Source organism: Neovison vison, chromosome 7, assembly GCF_020171115.1.
Source record: "Neovison vison isolate M4711 chromosome 7, ASM_NN_V1, whole genome shotgun sequence".
Taxonomy (NCBI): Eukaryota; Metazoa; Chordata; class Mammalia; order Carnivora; family Mustelidae; genus Neogale; species Neogale vison.
In genome coordinates, this window is record NC_058097.1 from 199,602,480 (window position 1) to 199,618,787 (window position 16,308).

A 16,308-nucleotide genomic window follows, 5' to 3' on the forward strand; every position below is an offset into this window, starting at 1 on the left:
GGCCTGAATTTTCATCCAGCGCGGCTGAAACTCAGGCCAACTGTTTCCTGATTTAAAGAGCCACACGAGAGGGACCTGAAAATTTTGTTTAGGAATGTGAGCAGGCCCCCAGCAGAGAGCTGCCAAAGCCTCCCTCAGTAGCTGCACCTGACTTTCCTGCCTGGGAGCTCACGGTGAGATTGAACTTTAACCAAGGTCACTGCTGGGTGCCACTTCCTCCACGACTGGAGCTCAGTAACATCACAGCTCAATGCATCCTTTTTTTTTTCTTTTTCCACACCTGCTTGATCTTTTACTCTTGGTGCTGGTGAACCAGAGCGCCTCAGAGGCCCCAGGCAGTCTGGGGACGGTGAGCTTTGTCCCTGATGTCCCCTCTCCAGAGGGGTGGGGCACCCAAGCGTCATTCCCTGAAACAGGGTAAGGGGGAGTTTCTTCAAAGCATCTGGGGCATCTCAGGACTGACTTGACTAACCGGTTGCGAGCCAGCTCTCCCAACCAGCTGCAGGCTAGCGAGGGCAGAAGGCCCGATGGCCCAGGGTCCCGGCAGCTGCTAGAGGTTCGGATACTCGCGGGCTCCCTGACCTCTGGGACAGCTGCCCTGGCCACCTGCGGCTCTGCCCATGGCCTTCGCCGAGCTCCTGGAGCGAGCAGGGGGAGTGGGCCTCTTCCAGGCCCTGCAAGTTCTCACTCTCCTCCTTCCCTCCATCTTGGTGCCCTCGCAAATGCTCATAGAGAACTTCCTGGCCGCCATCCCGGGCCACCGCTGCTGGGTCCGCATGCTGGACAATAGCTCCGAGGCCCCCGCAAACCTCAGCTCTAAGGACCTCCTGACCGTCTCCATCCCACCAGGTCTCAACCGCGAGCCACACCAGTGTCGCCGCTTCCGCCAACCACAGTGGCAGCTCCTGGACCCCAACGCCACGGCCACCAACTGGAGCGAGGTTGCCACGGAGCCGTGCGTGGACGGCTGGGTCTATGACCGCAGCACCTTCACCTCCACCATCGTGTCGGAAGTAAGAGCCTCCCCCCTGCCGACCCCACGGCTCTCTGACCCGGCTTCCCAGGGATGGCCGCCCACCCGTGCCTGGAAGTTCCCAGCAGTGGTACTGAATTAGAGGCGACTTGCTCAACACATGCTTGCCCGGACCCTGATCCGAGGCCCAAGTTCCAGGATAAGCGGGAAGACTTTGAGGAATTTTAGAATTGGTCACCATTTAACCCTGCAGGAAAGGGACAGAGACAGGCACTGTTCTAGAGGCTTTCCCCCTAGTCTCACTCCGAGCTCACGAGCAGGGGGCCTTGTCTGCGTCTGGGAAGGAACAAAGAGAAGTAGAGTGAGGGAGATAAGTTGCCCAGGACACACAGCTCACACACTCCAGCAGCCGTCTCAGCCCAGACAGACCATCAGGGGCCGGAAGCTGGGTCTCCATCACGGCCTGTCCTGCGGCTACACAGGAGGAAAGCAGGTCCGGGCAGCAGGGCTGAGAGGCAAGAGGGGAGACTTGGATGAGGAGACAAGGACAGTGCAGAGAGAGCCCAGTGGGGACAAGAGTCCAGGTCTGGGGTGCAGAAGGAGGTCCATTGTGTCTGGGCACAAGGAGTTAGGGGCCAGGCCACAATGCAAGGATCTGCTTGGCATTTTCCAGTGATCACTTTGCCCCGTGGGGACGGGGGCCTCCTGCTTCAGTGGCCCCGGCTAGAGAGGCCGAAACAGAGCGAAGCTGTCAGGTCTTGGTGGAGGACTGCGTAGTGGGGGGTGTTGGGGCCATGGATGAGCGGCCCCGGGCAGGAGCACTCAGAAATTACAGTCGCCCGCCCGCCCGTACTTAGCCCTCTCTGCTCATCCCGGCAGCCCTTCGAGGGAAGCAGCTGCACCGCCCCCCTTCTGCATGAGAAACCAGGCTCAGCAGGTGCAGAAAACCCCGGGCTCCCCCAGCCAGCCGCAGGGTTAGAACCGCAGCCTGTGGTTCAGCCACCGTGCTCCACTGCCCACCCCCGCGCACCCGGAGCGGCCGAGTCACGTGCGGGCCGTGCAGCTGGCTGGGAGGAGAGCGTGGAGCCCCCCCAACCCCAGCACACCCAGTCCCGTCTCTAACGCCTGGCCCAAGGGACACCACCCCCGGGACCTAGGCTGACCAGGTGCTCCTGGCTGGGAACTCCCAACATGGGTCTCCCTCTGCCACCCAGGCCCCACTGTTCTGTGTCCCCTGAGCCCAGCTGCTGTGCCCTCCTTCTCTTCCAGTGGGACCTAGTATGTGACAACCAGGGCCTGAAGCCCATGGGCCAGTCCATCTACATGGCTGGGGTCCTGCTGGGGTCCGTCTCTTGGGGCTTCCTCTCTGACCGGTGAGTACCTTCACTCCCCGCCGGCTTCTCCTTGACAGAATGAGCTCCACGGGGACAGAAGTACAGAAATGGACCATGAACATCCACATTCCTTAAGAGATGGGGCTCTCCGGGTCTAGACGAGAGTCCCAGGTCCCCAGGGAGCAGCGACGGCCAAGAATCCCATGCCAGACTAAGCTACATTGTGCGTGATCCCCTCAAACACCACGCTCTCTCCTTTGGAGACACCAACCTTCCTAGGCACCTATTGTGTGCTGGGCGCTGCACAGCCCTGTCCTCAGGGAGCACATAGTCCCCTCTTCCTCCTCCTCCTTCTTCTTCTAAAAGATTTTATTTATTTATTTCAGAGAGAGAGAGAGAGAGAGAGAGAGTGCACATGTGAATGAACTTGAGGGGGGGGGTGAAGGGCAGAGAGAGAGGGAGAAGCAGGCTCCAGGGAGCCTATGCTGAGCAGGGAGCTGAATCTCAGGACCCCGGATCATGACCTGAGCTGAAGGCGGACACCTGACCTACAGAGTCACCCAGGGGGCCCCGCCCTTCTTTCTTCTAACTCCAAGTACTTGGCCTGCTGTGAACTAGAAATCCTTCTCCTCCTCCTCTGGCTCCTCCCCCTTGTGAGGTGGTACTCCCAGGACGTAGCCCCGCCCCTTCTCTTGGCCACTGCCCCCCCCACCCCAACTTGAGGTTCCAGGTGGAGGAGCATTTGCCTCACATTTGCTGGGGCCAACGCTGGCCTGGTGACCCCCACCGCCAGCCCAACCCCTCGGCACCGGACTCCATTTGGGAAACCGGCCCCTCCCCCCACCCCCGCCCATGGCACACCCCTATCCATGGGAGCCAGCCCTGGTCTCCTGCCCTCCCCCCGCAGATCCAGCCCCAGGCCCCTCTTCTCCATACCCTCCCCTTGCCCAAGCCACCTGCCTCTCTGGCCTGGGGCAGGCCCTGGCCCCCTTGAGGGTCTCTTTCCTCCATTCGGAGTGACTTTGCGAAATCCTCTATGTGGATCTGGTTGATGCCAGCCTGAGGTCCTCCAGGGCCACCGCACTGAGGACAGTTCCTGCCCCCCACCCCCTCCACCTCTGCTTGGCCCTTGGCTTCTCCCCCACACCCATGCAGGCCCTTACTGGGGCGCCCTCGACATCCTGGCTGCAGAGCTTGGAGGGGGCCCATGGCCGGTGGCCGGTGGCTGAGCCTCGTTCTGAAGGTTGTCCCCCTGGTCTCTTTGTGCCCGGCGCGCAGACCTCAACCCCAGGAAGCCTCTTCCCACCACAGGCAGGAGGCCCCACCGGGGGCCTCGCGACCCCCGCCCTGTCCTTCGGCACCGTGGGTCCCCTGGTCGTGCCTTCTGTCCTTGCTCGCTGCACCTACTCTAACAGTGCTCACTCGCTCGCTCACTCGCTGGTCAATCGGGGGCGTCCCCGGGGGACATAGCTCCCAGAAGGCAGGGGCATGGCATCCCCAGGTCCCCAGCGTCCAGCACGTGGCAGGCACCCAATCCTTATTCAGTGAACACACGAACAGCTTCCCGCCTTTGCCACACCCTGTGGGCTCTGGGTCTGGCCCCTGGGTTCCCTCCCCACCTTTCTTTCCCTGGTTCCCTAGAAGGCGGGTGTGCTGCTTCCCATGTCTTCTCTTCTTCCTGTTCTGGGGACCTGGCTCTGTCCGTGGGGCTGTTGTGGGTTAATCACATGAAGGACATCAATCACAGACAGACCTTGGGCCGGGCAGGGCGTGGTGTGGGCTCCTCCTGTTGTGGCTCTGGTACCATCATCATCATCATCGGTGGGCCTTATTTAATCCTGAGCATGGTGGGGGGCCCGAGCAGCAGGGAAGGACGTGGTCCAGGTGGCACTTTCAGAGGACAGCTGCCATGCGGCTCTGGCTCCTTCCCCCGGGGCTGTCCATGCTGGGAGCCAAATCACCATCAGTCTGCAGCCTACCCAGGGAGCCTGGCGTCGGGGCCCGGTATCGGCATCCAGCCCTCGCTCTGGGTCTGGGCCACATGTCCTTGTTCCTGGGCAGTGCTCAGACAGGCGGGCCAACCATCGCCCGAATCTCTCCCATTGGACCGACACATGCTTTGGCCAAGTGCAGGCCGTGGTTCGGGCTAAGCCAGCCTTGGAGCTGGAGCAGCACGTTGGGTGTGCAGGTAGATGTCCGAGGGCCTGACACGGTGGTCGCACGGGAGCTCTGGTCCCCATGCTGGCTGGCTTGCCCAAGGCCACATGCGCTCAACCCCCGGGCGCACCACCTCCTTGCTCGGCATCACGGTTTTCACGGCTCTGTGAGGCCGTCATCACGCACACCCCCATTGCACAGACGGGGGAATTGTGGCTCGGAGACATTGAGTCTTGTGCCCAAGGTCTCCCAGGCAGGACACAGCTGGGCTCAAAACCCAGGCTTCTGATGCCTAAAGCACATCTTTGTTCGGTTTTTATTTAAATTCCATTTGGTTAACATGCATTGTACTATGAGTCTCAGGTATACAAAACAGTGATTCAATCAAAGCCCGTTCTTTTTTTTTTTTTTAAGATTTTATTTATTTATTTGAGGGGCGCCTGAGTGGCTCAGTGGGTTACTCCTCTGCCTTCAGCTCAAGTCATGATCTCAGGGTCCTGGGATTGAGCCCTACCTTGGGCTCTCTGCTCAGCAGGGAGCCTGCTTCCCCTCTCTCTCTGCCTGCCTCTCTGCCTACTTATGATCTCCCTCTCTCTGTCAAATAAATAAAAAAATAAAATCTTAAAAAAGAAAAAAGATTTGGGGCACCTGAGTGGCTCAGTGGGTTAAAGCCTCTGCCTTCGGCTCAGGTCATGATCCCGGGGTCCTAGGATCGAGCCCTGCACTGGGCTCTCTGCTCAGTGGGGAGCCTGCTTCCGCCTCTCTCTCTCTCTGCCTGCCTCTCTGCCTACTTGTGATCTGTCAAATAAATAAATTTTTTAAAAAATTTATTTATTTATTTGAGAGAGAGAGTGAGTGAGTCAGAGAGAGAGCATAAGCCAGGGAGAGGGGGAGAGGGAGAAAGAGACTCCCACGGAGCAGGGAGCCCAATGCAGCGCTTGATCCCAGGACGCTGAGATCATGACCCGAGCTGAAGGCAGACACTTAACCGACTGAGCCACCCGGGCGCCCAGAGCCCATACTTCACCCTGAGGTGATGTTGGCCCTGAAATCCAAGCATTTGCCATTTTTATAACAGGCAGACTCGGAGTCCGCTCCGGGGAGATCCGCGGTGGGGAGCAGGTGCTGTCTGCACCGAGGGGCCCCAACAGATGCCCCACCCTCTCGAACCCTCCTTTCCCTTGAAGCACCTGCCCCCAGGCCCAAGTCCCCAGCGCCCCTCTCCAGGCCCCCACGGTGCTTGTGTCCCAATCCAGGTTCGGGCGGAAGCCGGTGCTGAGTTGGTGCTGCCTGCAGGTGGCTTTGGCCAACACTGGCACCATCTTCGCTTCCAATTTCCTCATCTACTGTGGCCTCCGGTTCCTGAGCGCTTTTGGAGCAGCCGGCATCATCATGATCCCGGCGACGCTCAGTGAGTCCCTCCCTCAGCAATACGTGTCATGATGGGGGAGGGGGAGGGGACAGGCCACCAAGTGGGCCTTACCTGCCTGTCTGCATCACGTTTCAGTGGTGGAGTGGACCACAACCCGCAGGAGGGCCGTCACCGTAACAGTGCTGGGATGCTCCTATAGCCTGGGCCAGATGGCCCTGGGGGCCTTGGCCTTCACCCTGCGGGACTGGCGGGCTCTCCAGACAGCCGTATCGATGCCCTTCTTTGCCATCTTCCTGATCTCCTGGTTGGTACAGTGTGAGACCTTTGCTCTTGGGGAGGGAGGACATCTAGGAGGGAGACTTGGAGGGCCAGGGTGCCCCTCAACCCCACCGCCCTGACCGGGCGTGGATCCAAGGGGCTGAGAGCCACGGAGGGCAAGGATGCATGCGGTGCCCCTGCTTAGGAGAAACATCTCGGGGTTCAGAGTTCCGGGGTGGGCATTTTAGCCCGAGGTATGAGGCTCCCATCTGGCCAGCCGGCCCCCAGGTCTTCCCTTTCTCAGCCCCAGCTGCCCCCACCGGCCAGACCCCTTCCCTCACATCACTGGCCGGACCGCCTGCAGATACCTGGGTCAGTGCGGACTGGCGTTGGATATGAAAAGATACAATTACTACGGTTATTTGCCGTAACATGCCCTGAGATCTGGAAACACGTGCTTGGGTGAGGGAGAGGGAAACAGACACAAACTCATGACCTCAAACGTTCTGTCGGGTCTGTGCACCGGGGCTGAGTACACCTGCACCCCATCAGTCTGCTGTGCGGTATGGAGAGTAGCAAGGACTCATTCATTCCTTCTCCAGCATTTACTGCCCCGTGCCAGACGCAGTTTTAGGTCATGGGGACACATCCGCAAAGAAAACAGATCAAAAGCCACTGACTACGCAGAGTTTTGGCACAGCAACAGAATCAGTGAGCAAGGAGGAGGACATCCCATAATCACACTTAATCGGCCACTCTGGTCACCTGTGTGGGGTGCATTCCAGATGCTGTTGGTCATACCAGATGTGTGTTCACGTCTTCTAACGAGGAAGGTGATACAATGACCGCCATTTTCAGGTGAGGGACTGAGGCCCAGAGAGGTTCAGTGACTTGCCCCAGGCCACACAGCTGGTAAGCACCAGAGGCAGGATTTGAACCCAGGCAGGCTGGCTCTTTGAACCACTGCGCTTCCCTGTAAACAGGGCTGAGCCCCTCCAGGCTGGGTAAACGCCAGACCTTTTCACCCAGGAGATGACTCTCCCTGACGTTTCCCTGAGGCTGGGAAGAAGCAGGCTACTTTTATAGAACCACTCAGTTCTGGCTGGGGACGTAGTACACTGTGCACTGTCACAGAAACAGGCTCCGCATCACCATAGTCCTGGGCAGCCCGTGCACTGGCCACGCGTGAGTCCCTGGCTGCTGGGAAGCCAGACAGGGTGGCACAGGGGAAAGAGGGTGGCCGGGCATGGGGACCCAGCTTTTCTCTGGAGCCGTGGGGGCCTGCCAGTCTCCCGCCCTGGCACCAGCAGTGCCGAGGGGAGAGCAGCTGGCTGCCGTCCCTCTCCCGCTGCTGCTGGGGGAGTGGCTGCCCACATACCCCTCCCAACCTGGCGAGGAGGGCCCAGGATCCTGGAAGAGTGCAGGGGCCCAGGTAAGCATCTGGGTCTTTACCAGGTGGCTGCCGGAGTCTGCCCGCTGGCTGATTATCACGGGCAAACCAGAACAAGCACTCCAGGAGCTCAGAAAAGTGGCCAGGATAAACGGCCACAAGGAAGCCACCAAGTCACTGACCGTCGAGGTGAGAGCCCCTGTTTGTGACATGTGGGACATGGCAGGGAAACAACAGCCACAGATGCCTTATCGCCAACTTCAACACTGCCCACTCCGGCGACAGAAGTGACACCCCTCCCCCAGCTGGCTTGTCAGGGGCTTTCAACCACGTGCATTGCATGGTGACTTCACGGGACTTCTCAGTGTTTTGGGGGGGGACTGGATGTGCTGCTTGGGTGGCGATTCTTTCAAGAAGCAGGTGTGGGAGGATATGCAGTAGAAACAAGAAAACTCAGCCTGGGGTTGGGAGGATCAGGGAAGGCTTCCAGGAGGAGGCGAGCTGACCAAGAGTGAGCTGAACACAGGGTGGGGCCCAGAGGTGCAGGAAGAATCTGAATGGGCACTTGTGTACAGTGGGGAGATCCTGTGGCTGGGGTACGAGGCAGACCCTGGTGCCAGCCATGAGGGGCAAGGCGGGTGGTCGGGTTTGCCTAGGAACTGCAGAGAGTAGCATATAGCCCGCAGCTAAGAGAGTCAGAGCTGGGACCCAAGACTGACTCCCTGGCTCAGAGTAGGGATGCCCTGTCTGTAGAAGGGAGCTCTGCCGGGGGTGGGAGGCCAACTGCAGTGGGGGGCCAGAGAGAGACCTTTCTTTCTTTCTTTCCTTCTTTCTTTCTTTCCTTCCTTCTTTCTTTTTTTTTAATTTACTTGACAGACAGACTTCACAAGCAGGCAGAGAGGCAGGCAGAAAGAGGAGGAAGCAGGCTCCCCGCTGAGCAGAGAGCCTGATATGGGGCTTGATCCCAGGACCCTGAGATCATGACCTGAGCCAAAGGCAGAAGATCTCCCACAGAGAGAGATCTTTCTGATTCCGTGTCCCTGCTCCCCCCTCCAGGCTTTCCAGTTTCCAGGCTGGGCTCCTCCCATCACTCTGCCCACCTGGGCGCCATTCCCTGGCCTGGGGGCGGGGCAGGGCCAATGCCCCCCCCCGACCCCCCACTGTGTCCTGTTCTCACCGCAGGTGCTCGCGGCCAGCATGGAGGAGGAGCTGGCTTCTGTGAAGGCCCGCAGGTCGGTGCTGGACCTGTTTCTCGTGCCCACGCTCCGCTGGAGAAGCTGCAGTATGTTCCTGGTGAGGTACGCGCCCTGGTCATCCCTCCCAGGGCCGTGGCTGAGCGGGGAGGCTGGTGGCATCCGTGGGGCCACCTGATGGTCAGTGGAGGCCAATGGCCAGGGCCATGTAAGTGGTCACCCAAGGCAGAACGAAAGACATAGAAGTTTATTGAATTCGCTGCAAGGGAGCGGCAGGCAGGCCAGCAGAGGAGACACTGAGTGCCAGGAGGCAGTGGTGGGGGTGGCGGGGGCGGGGGGTCGGGACTGTAGGACTGTGGCGGGGGGAGAGGAAGAGGTAGGGAAAGAGTGGAATGTTCCTTTCTTGCTAACAGTGCCCAGTTGCAAGCAGCCAACGTCAGCGAGTGGCTGTTTTGAGGTGGGTCCCAATGGATCTGTTTGCTTTCATCCCGGTGGTCTTGCTGTTGGCCCTTCTACTTCCCTGGGGCTTCAATTGCTCAAGTTTGTCGCTTAAAAAATGGCCTCGGTCATTTCCAGGGTGGGGATGGGGGACAGCTCCTGCACGGCCTCCGGAAACACCTTTCTGTTCCGGAGAGGCAGCTCCCCCAGGAGGCAGGAGTCCCGGCCAGCCCTGGGGAGGGGCTATGGGGGCTCCTTTGGGAAACCAGTTGAAGGGCAGGGACAGGGGCACGGTGAAGCCCAGGCTGGAGGTGAGCCTATGTCCCTAGAGCTTGGGGAACCCAAGTTCATCTACACCCCCCACCCCTGGGACAGCAGGGCCCAGCCGGGCAGGTAACTTGCCCAAGATGACAGAACAGTCATTGGAACCTCAGCTGAGCCCCCTCCTTGCCCGCTGCAGCCCCCCAGGTCCCACATTGAGCACGGACTCCCCAGCAGGCCCCTTCTTAGCACCCCGACAGACACCTGGGAGCAGGAGAAGGCTCCTAATAAAACAAATTCAGTTCAAGTGACTTGCAGGGAGCATACTGACAAGTGAGGGTCAGGTTTGATGGAGACAGGATCTTGAAACTAAAGATTAGGAAAACGTTTTATTTTCTGCTATATTTAACCACATATGGATTCCAATGGCAAATATTTGCTACACCTTAGAGAATGGATCAAATGCTTTTTTTTTTTTTTTTTTTTGTCCTGGCTTACGTTTTTTCTGACAAATGAAAAGGAGTGCTTGGTGCCCGGAATGTGGAGAGGGCCATTCTTTCAAAACCTTCAAGGCTTCCTCGGCGCTCCCAGGAGCCCCTCTGTATCCTTTGTTATTCAGATCACAGGCTGGGAAGCTGCTAACCTGGTGGGTTTCTGGGCTTCTACCATTAACCCCGTTGGTGGGTCGGCTGCTTTGAGCCGGAGCTGAGCCCCTCCCCCACGGGGCTTCCACAAACTTCGAGAAAGGCCGGGGACTGCAGCTTTAGTCTACAGCTGGTATCTTGCTGTCTGGCTGAGTGCTACACTCCGGGGTGTGGCCCAAGGGGAGTGTCCGTGAAGCCGGGCTGGGGACTGATTTGAAAAGTGGTAGCAAATAATTTCACAACATGGCCATCACTGGACCCAGATTTCATCTCCAAACTGCGGAAATCCCGCTACTCTAGGTTCAGCTTTGGCTACTGGGGAGCCTGGGTGTGGCAGTCTGTCCCGTGTCCACTCTCTACGCCTCCACCCCGCTCACCCTCCTGCCAGCAGACTTGGGGTACAAGTCAGTAAGCAGGAAGTTCATTGCAGGGGGCTCTTGGGATCCCTTCCTGTGGATGGGATGGGGAGGCTAGGGCAGGGCAGGGGAGCTGAGGGGAGGGAAGCAAGCGGATGGGGCAGGGGAGCTGTCCCAGGGGTACGGGCGCTGCAGTACACCCCACAAGCCCATGGAGGGCTCAAGGAGCTGGGGTGATCCTTTTGAGCCGTCCCTCTGGCCTATGTCATGGGATGACCTCCCCAGCTAAGAGGTACATTCCCAGAGACGGGGAAAGTATCTTTCTTTTGGGACAACACAGCCCACCTCATTCTACGATGAACCCATCTTTCAGGATAAAGAAACTGGTATCCAGGGAAGGGCAGAGACTCGCCCAGGTTCATGGCCACTAGAGCTGGGCCAGGTCATGGTTCTGGCCGCGACTGGAAGCAAAGCCAGAGAATGCTAGGGCCAGACCTGGAGCTCGGCTTGGCCCACAGAGCCTCATCAGCCTGGAGAGTTATGTGTCTCCGCTGGCTGGTGGCCGATTGGTGGCCCGGAGCCTGAGAGGTGACTGCCTAAGGCAGAATGAATGAAGCCTACCCTTTCCCTCCTGGGTCAGTCCCACTCTCGAGACTGTCCGACATCCAACAGGCTTTTTGGGGTCCGGTAGTGACCTGCTCAGGACAGCCTGTGTCCCTGGGGACAGCCCAGGTGTGTGCCCTCTCCTCTGTGTGGCAGGGATCTGATTTCTGGCTTTGCCCTGCAGTTTCTCCCAAATGATCTCCTACTACGGGCTGGTCCTCGACCTGCAAAACCTGGGGAGTGACATCTTCCTCCTCCAGGTCCTCTTTGGAGCTGTGGACTTACTGGGCCGGGCCACCACCACTTTCCTGCTCAGCTTCCTGGGTCACCGCATGACGCTGGCCAGCTTCCAGGCCATGGCTGGCCTCTCCATCCTGGCCAACATCTTCGTCCCACAAGGTGAGGCAGGGCGGGGGCGACCTGAGGGGGCTGAGCGGCTGAGAGCCTGGTGTACTGGCCTCCTGGGGTCCTTCCCTTCTCCTGCCGCCTAGCCCAGCACCCCTGCAGCCCTGTGTGCAAGCTGCGCCCAAGCCTACACCTGCCACATCACCTCAGGCTTCGAATCCCCCCATCGGTCCCCCACCATCCCCCTAAGGCGACGGAGGTTCAGAGAGGTGAAGCCTCAGGTGTCTCAGCCAGCCAGTGACCAGTCCAGGGCTGGGACCAGACTTCAAGCCCGAGGCTGATCCCAAGGTGGGAGGAGGGGCTGGGGAAGCTGCTGGACGCTCTAGGTTGCTTGAAGTGAGGCAGGAACACCAAGCCTGGGAAGCTGGGGTGTGCAGATTGCTGGCGAGAGCCCCTGGGCTCCTGTCTTACTCTTTTCTTTCTGAATGAAGCTCTAATGGCCCGAAAACCCTCTCAGTCTCCATTTATGGCTCAAAGCAGGGCGGCGGGTCGAAGGGTAGGGATCCCAGGTTCTGGGCCAAGAGCGAAACGGGGAGGGAGGCAGAGGGACGACCTCCCAAACAAGGCAGTGCTCAGGGAAAATTTGCCGCGACAGGTGTGTGACAGTTCATGAGACTCATCATTACAATGTGTGGGAGGGAAAGCGAAGGCGGGGCTTGGCTTTCTAGCTGGGGCTCCCCGCGAAAGCCAGCGGCGGGACTAGCGTTCCCACGAGCAGAGCAAGGGCAGTGCGGAGGACCTGTCCTGACCCTCTCCTTCATGGAAGAACCACACCTAGTCCCAAAGAGACTTGCCCCAGGGACACTGGAGGGAGAAGTTCCGAGAGCCAACCTTGCCTGCCCCAGGCTCGCCCTCCCCAGACTGGGCTGGGTTCTGGCCCTGCCCCCCCACCTCCAGCCCCCCAACTGTGATGTCATTCTGCACCCACATCCCTGTCCACCCTGGGCAGCCTGGCACCAAGTCAGCACCGTGGGGCACCTGGGCACAGTCAAGGGCAGGGGCGCTCCGGGCTGACTGGGGACCCTGCAGGCAGACCCCACCGTCGCCATCTTCCTCTGCCCAGATTTGCAGACCGTGCGCGTGGTCTTCGCCGTGCTGGGAAAGGGATGCTTTGGCATAAGCTTAACCTCCATCAATGTCTACAAGCCCGAGCTCTACCCAACTACACTGCGGTAGGCTGAGCAGCGCACGGCACCCGGGAGGGGCGGCCAGACCCCGGGGTGCACGAGAAAAGGGCGTCCCTGGAGAGGCCAGCAGGGGAAGGGCAGAGAGGGGCTGGGCATCCAGGAGCAGCACAGCAGACCAGGGAGAATGGGGTGGGTCCTTGAGAGTCCGTGAAGGACTCTGGATTGGATGTTCTCAGTAGCAGAGGGTGGGAAAATCTAGGAGGGCTCCGTGGAGGAGGTAGTGTCAGGAGAATCTGAGGAGTAGAGCTCCTTCAACCCCGCTTTCCCTCTGCTGGCACATCCTGGCCTAGCCAAATGCCTCCCCCTCCTCTCCACCCACCCAGTAAAGCCTCCTTCTTGAAAGTGGCAGCGGTGACGAAGGTCTGGGCCCTCCTCTCCACCCACAGGATGACAGCAGACGGCTTCCTGCAGTCGGTAGGTCGTCTAGGGGCTGTGATGGGCCCCCTAGTCAGGATGACTCGCCAGGCCGTGCCCCTGCTGGCCCCCGTCTCCTACGGTGTCATCCCCATCGTGTCCAGCCTCGTCCTCCTGTTTTTCCTCCCGGAGACCCGGGGACTCCCACTTCCTGATACCATCCAGGACCTGGAGAACCAGTGAGTGATTCTTGGCCACCCTGGGAGTAGGGCTAGGCTTCCAGGAGGTAGCTGGGCAGGGCTGCGGATGTGGGGGACGGGACGGGAGAGCCCAAGGATCCGGGAGACGTGCTAGACAAAGAGGCTGGAGCTGGGCTGGGCTGGTCATCGAGATGACACCAGCCGCCTGAGTTTTCCAAGAGCCGACAACATCCCCGGTGCCTCGGGCAGCGACCCAGTGGGCATCAAGGTTTGCATCTGAAACCACGTAATCACTGCCACAACACAGCCAGGAAGAGACCATTTCCAACCCTGTTTACTAGAGGCTCAGAGAGATGAAGGGACAAATCAAGGTCTCCCAGGTAGAAAGCGCTCGTCCCTTGGGCAGGGAAATTCAAAGGCTACGAACCAGGCTCTGCAGCAAGACTCTTCTGGGACTGAATCCCTCCTCCCCTGCCGCGCACTGACCCCCTTACCGCACTCACCCACGAGGCTGGACAGCCCAGACCGCCCTAGTTCTGTCTTCCTCAAGGAATCCCAGGCCCAGATGGATCAAGAGCTCAGTGTCTGGAACACACTCTGCTACCCTCACGCCATCCTTTGAGAGAACAGAAACGAGGGAACATTCCTCAAGTTTATCTTGTGGCCTGAATCACCACGATGCTTCCGCTTCCTCATTTGTAAAATGGGTTTAAAACAAAACGGAACAAAATGTCCACCCAAGCTCAAAGACCACTTCTTGAGTTAAAGTTATTATATTAAAGCAGCGAGAACAGTGCCGGGCCCACAGCGCAGGCCCCAGGCTGCTGTGTCCTGGGTGAAGGTGGTCATGGGGCGGCAACAGGCCGCTGAGCGGGAACCGAGGTCGTGCTAATGGCTGGGGGTTGAGCATCCCACTCCTGACTAGGGCTCCAGTCATGATCTCAGGGTCCTGGTGAGCCCCGCATCGGGCTTTCCACGCCCAAGTGGGGGTCTGCTCGTCCTTCTCCCCTCTACTCCTCCTCATTCTTTCTTCCTCTCTCAAATAAATAAATAAAACCTTTAAAAAAATAGTAATACCAACAGCTGGTACTCAGGGGGCCCTTCCTGTGTCAGGAGAGCATCTCATTTAATCCCAACAACCCCACAAAGTACTGTTGGGGTCAGTTTCATGGCCAAGGCAATGAAGACACGGAGAGGTCATGTAACTCAGCTCAGCTCAGAAGCAGGGAAGATGGGACTTAACCTACTCTTTCACTTTTTTGAGCACCTACTGTGTTTCCAGGCACTATCTTGTACTTTGGGGACACGGCGGGAAATCCATCCCTAATCCCATGGAGTTTACACGCTCATAGACTCCATCCCCCAGTTCCTCCCTCCGAGTCCTCCAGCCATCTCACCGCACAACACCGCTCTCTGTCTTTTGATTATTCTAGGAAATCGGCAGCAGCCAAGGGCAAGCGGCAAGAGGTGGTCATTACAGAGAGTACCTGGTTCTAGAAATTCTGCCTGCATGGAGCCCCTTTGGCTGAAGATCCCCATGAAGGGAATTACCTCTTCTCCAGTGGAGGAAGGAGGCAATTTGGAGAAACCCGAGGGCCTGGCATGGCCGGGGTCGGGCGGCCGGGCTGAGAGGCAGCATTGAGGCTGAGGGCTGCTTTCCCACTCACTTCTGTCCCCCACCTCCCCACCCAACCTCAGCTCTGCAGAGTCCGGCCCGTTCATAAGATGGGTTCTGCCTCCTCCCCGCCAGGATCCCATCTTCACACCTTCACTCAAAACTCCAGACTCGCTTCACTGAACTGGAAGGAAGCTGCAGATTTCTCACCTCCGGGCTCCCAGAGGGGATCCTAGGACACAAACGGAAAGATCTGGACAGACCTGAGTCCCAGCCCCTCCCCCACCATCTGCAGAGTCCTCATCTGTAAAATGGAAATAATCACAGAACTACTGGGCTGGTGTGTGTGTGTGTGTGTGTGTGTGTGTGTGTGTGTGACAGGATTAACAGATCTTAGCACAGACCACAGTCCAACACGTAGAACCTGCTGCCTTTGCAGCTCTTGGGAACAGCGGGAACTACCAGGGGCCATGAGAGGCATTACAAAGCCTGCAGAGTGACCGCTGGTTCCTGAGGGAGGATGTGACTGGTGTATCTGAGGAATCCCACCCATTGACAGGGGACTGAGGTCCCCTCCTCAGGAATAACAGGAATGGCCCCTGGGTGCCTGATGAGAAGTGCTGTTGGCTATGGGACCATATCTACAGGAGCAGGTGGGGCAGGAGTGGGGTTCAGCCATTCGAGACCCTCCTGGTTTCCCTTACATGTCAAGGGAACACATCACACTGGGTCTTCATTTGTGGTCTTACATCACAGGGACACCCATGGTGTCTAACTCAAGGGGTCACCTTTGCCTAATTCACACAAAAACCTTCCTCCCTGTGCTGGTAGCAGCCCCTGTTGATAGAACTGGGGGATCATGGAGGCTGACCACCTACTTTACAGGTAAGAAAAGTAAAGCTCAAAGAGGTGGAGGGATACGCTTGGAGTCACATGGCTGAGCCCTGGCCAGGTGGTCCTTCCCACACACCAGGCTCCTCACCTTCACCTCCAGCCCTGCGCCCCCCCCAGGCCTGACACCCACATCTGTGTCACAGAGTTACTCCCACAACCTTCCCTGAAGAGCCAGACCCTCTAGACACCTGCCCACTCTCCTTGGATGACTCAGAAGCCTCAAGCCGCAGGCTTCCCATCCCATGCACCCCCATTTCCCTCCATCAAATCCAATGCATGGCAGGCTGATCAAACACAATTCAAATAAAATCCCCTATCTGCTTAACACCCTCTGGGGGTTCATGATAAAGACCACACCTTCCCCCACCAACAGGCTTCCATGGGTCTCTAGCCTTGCTTCTCATGTAGTAAAGGTTTTTAAAAATTCAAGTCATATAAAGTATGTTCTTGGATCATCATGGAGAGAAATTGGAAATCAGTAGCAGAGAGGTATCGGGGAAACTCCTTCATACTAAACAACACACTTCTAAATAACCCCGGGGCCAAAAGAAGCCATCACAAAGATAATTAGAAAATATTTTGAATTAAATGAAAAATTTTTAAAAAAATAACATATCAGGGGGCGCCTGGGTGGCTCAGTGGGTTAAGCCGCTGCCTTCGGCTCAGGTCATGAT

General features: G+C 58.2%; 1 protein-coding gene across 6 annotated transcripts; it reads left to right on the plus strand.

Moving 5' to 3' along the window:
• Window positions 1–565: 565 nt before the first annotated feature.
• Window positions 566–16,063, plus strand: SLC22A11 (solute carrier family 22 member 11). Of its 6 annotated transcripts, none has more exons than XM_044259583.1 (11): window positions 566–1,013; window positions 2,243–2,346; window positions 5,721–5,875; window positions 5,972–6,140; window positions 7,550–7,673; window positions 8,667–8,782; window positions 9,897–10,022; window positions 11,164–11,378; window positions 12,448–12,556; window positions 12,895–13,164; window positions 14,559–16,063. In XM_044259583.1, exons 1-11 carry the CDS (start codon window positions 621–623, stop codon window positions 14,620–14,622), a joined length of 1,845 nt encoding a protein of 614 aa, XP_044115518.1. In that variant the 5' UTR covers window positions 566–620; the 3' UTR covers window positions 14,623–16,063. The 6 variants fall into 6 exon arrangements, with proteins under 6 accessions (XP_044115518.1, XP_044115521.1, XP_044115519.1 ...); XM_044259586.1 differs by having other exon boundaries at window positions 12,895–12,985; XM_044259584.1 differs by having other exon boundaries at window positions 12,958–13,164.
• Window positions 16,064–16,308: the final 245 nt, after the last annotated feature.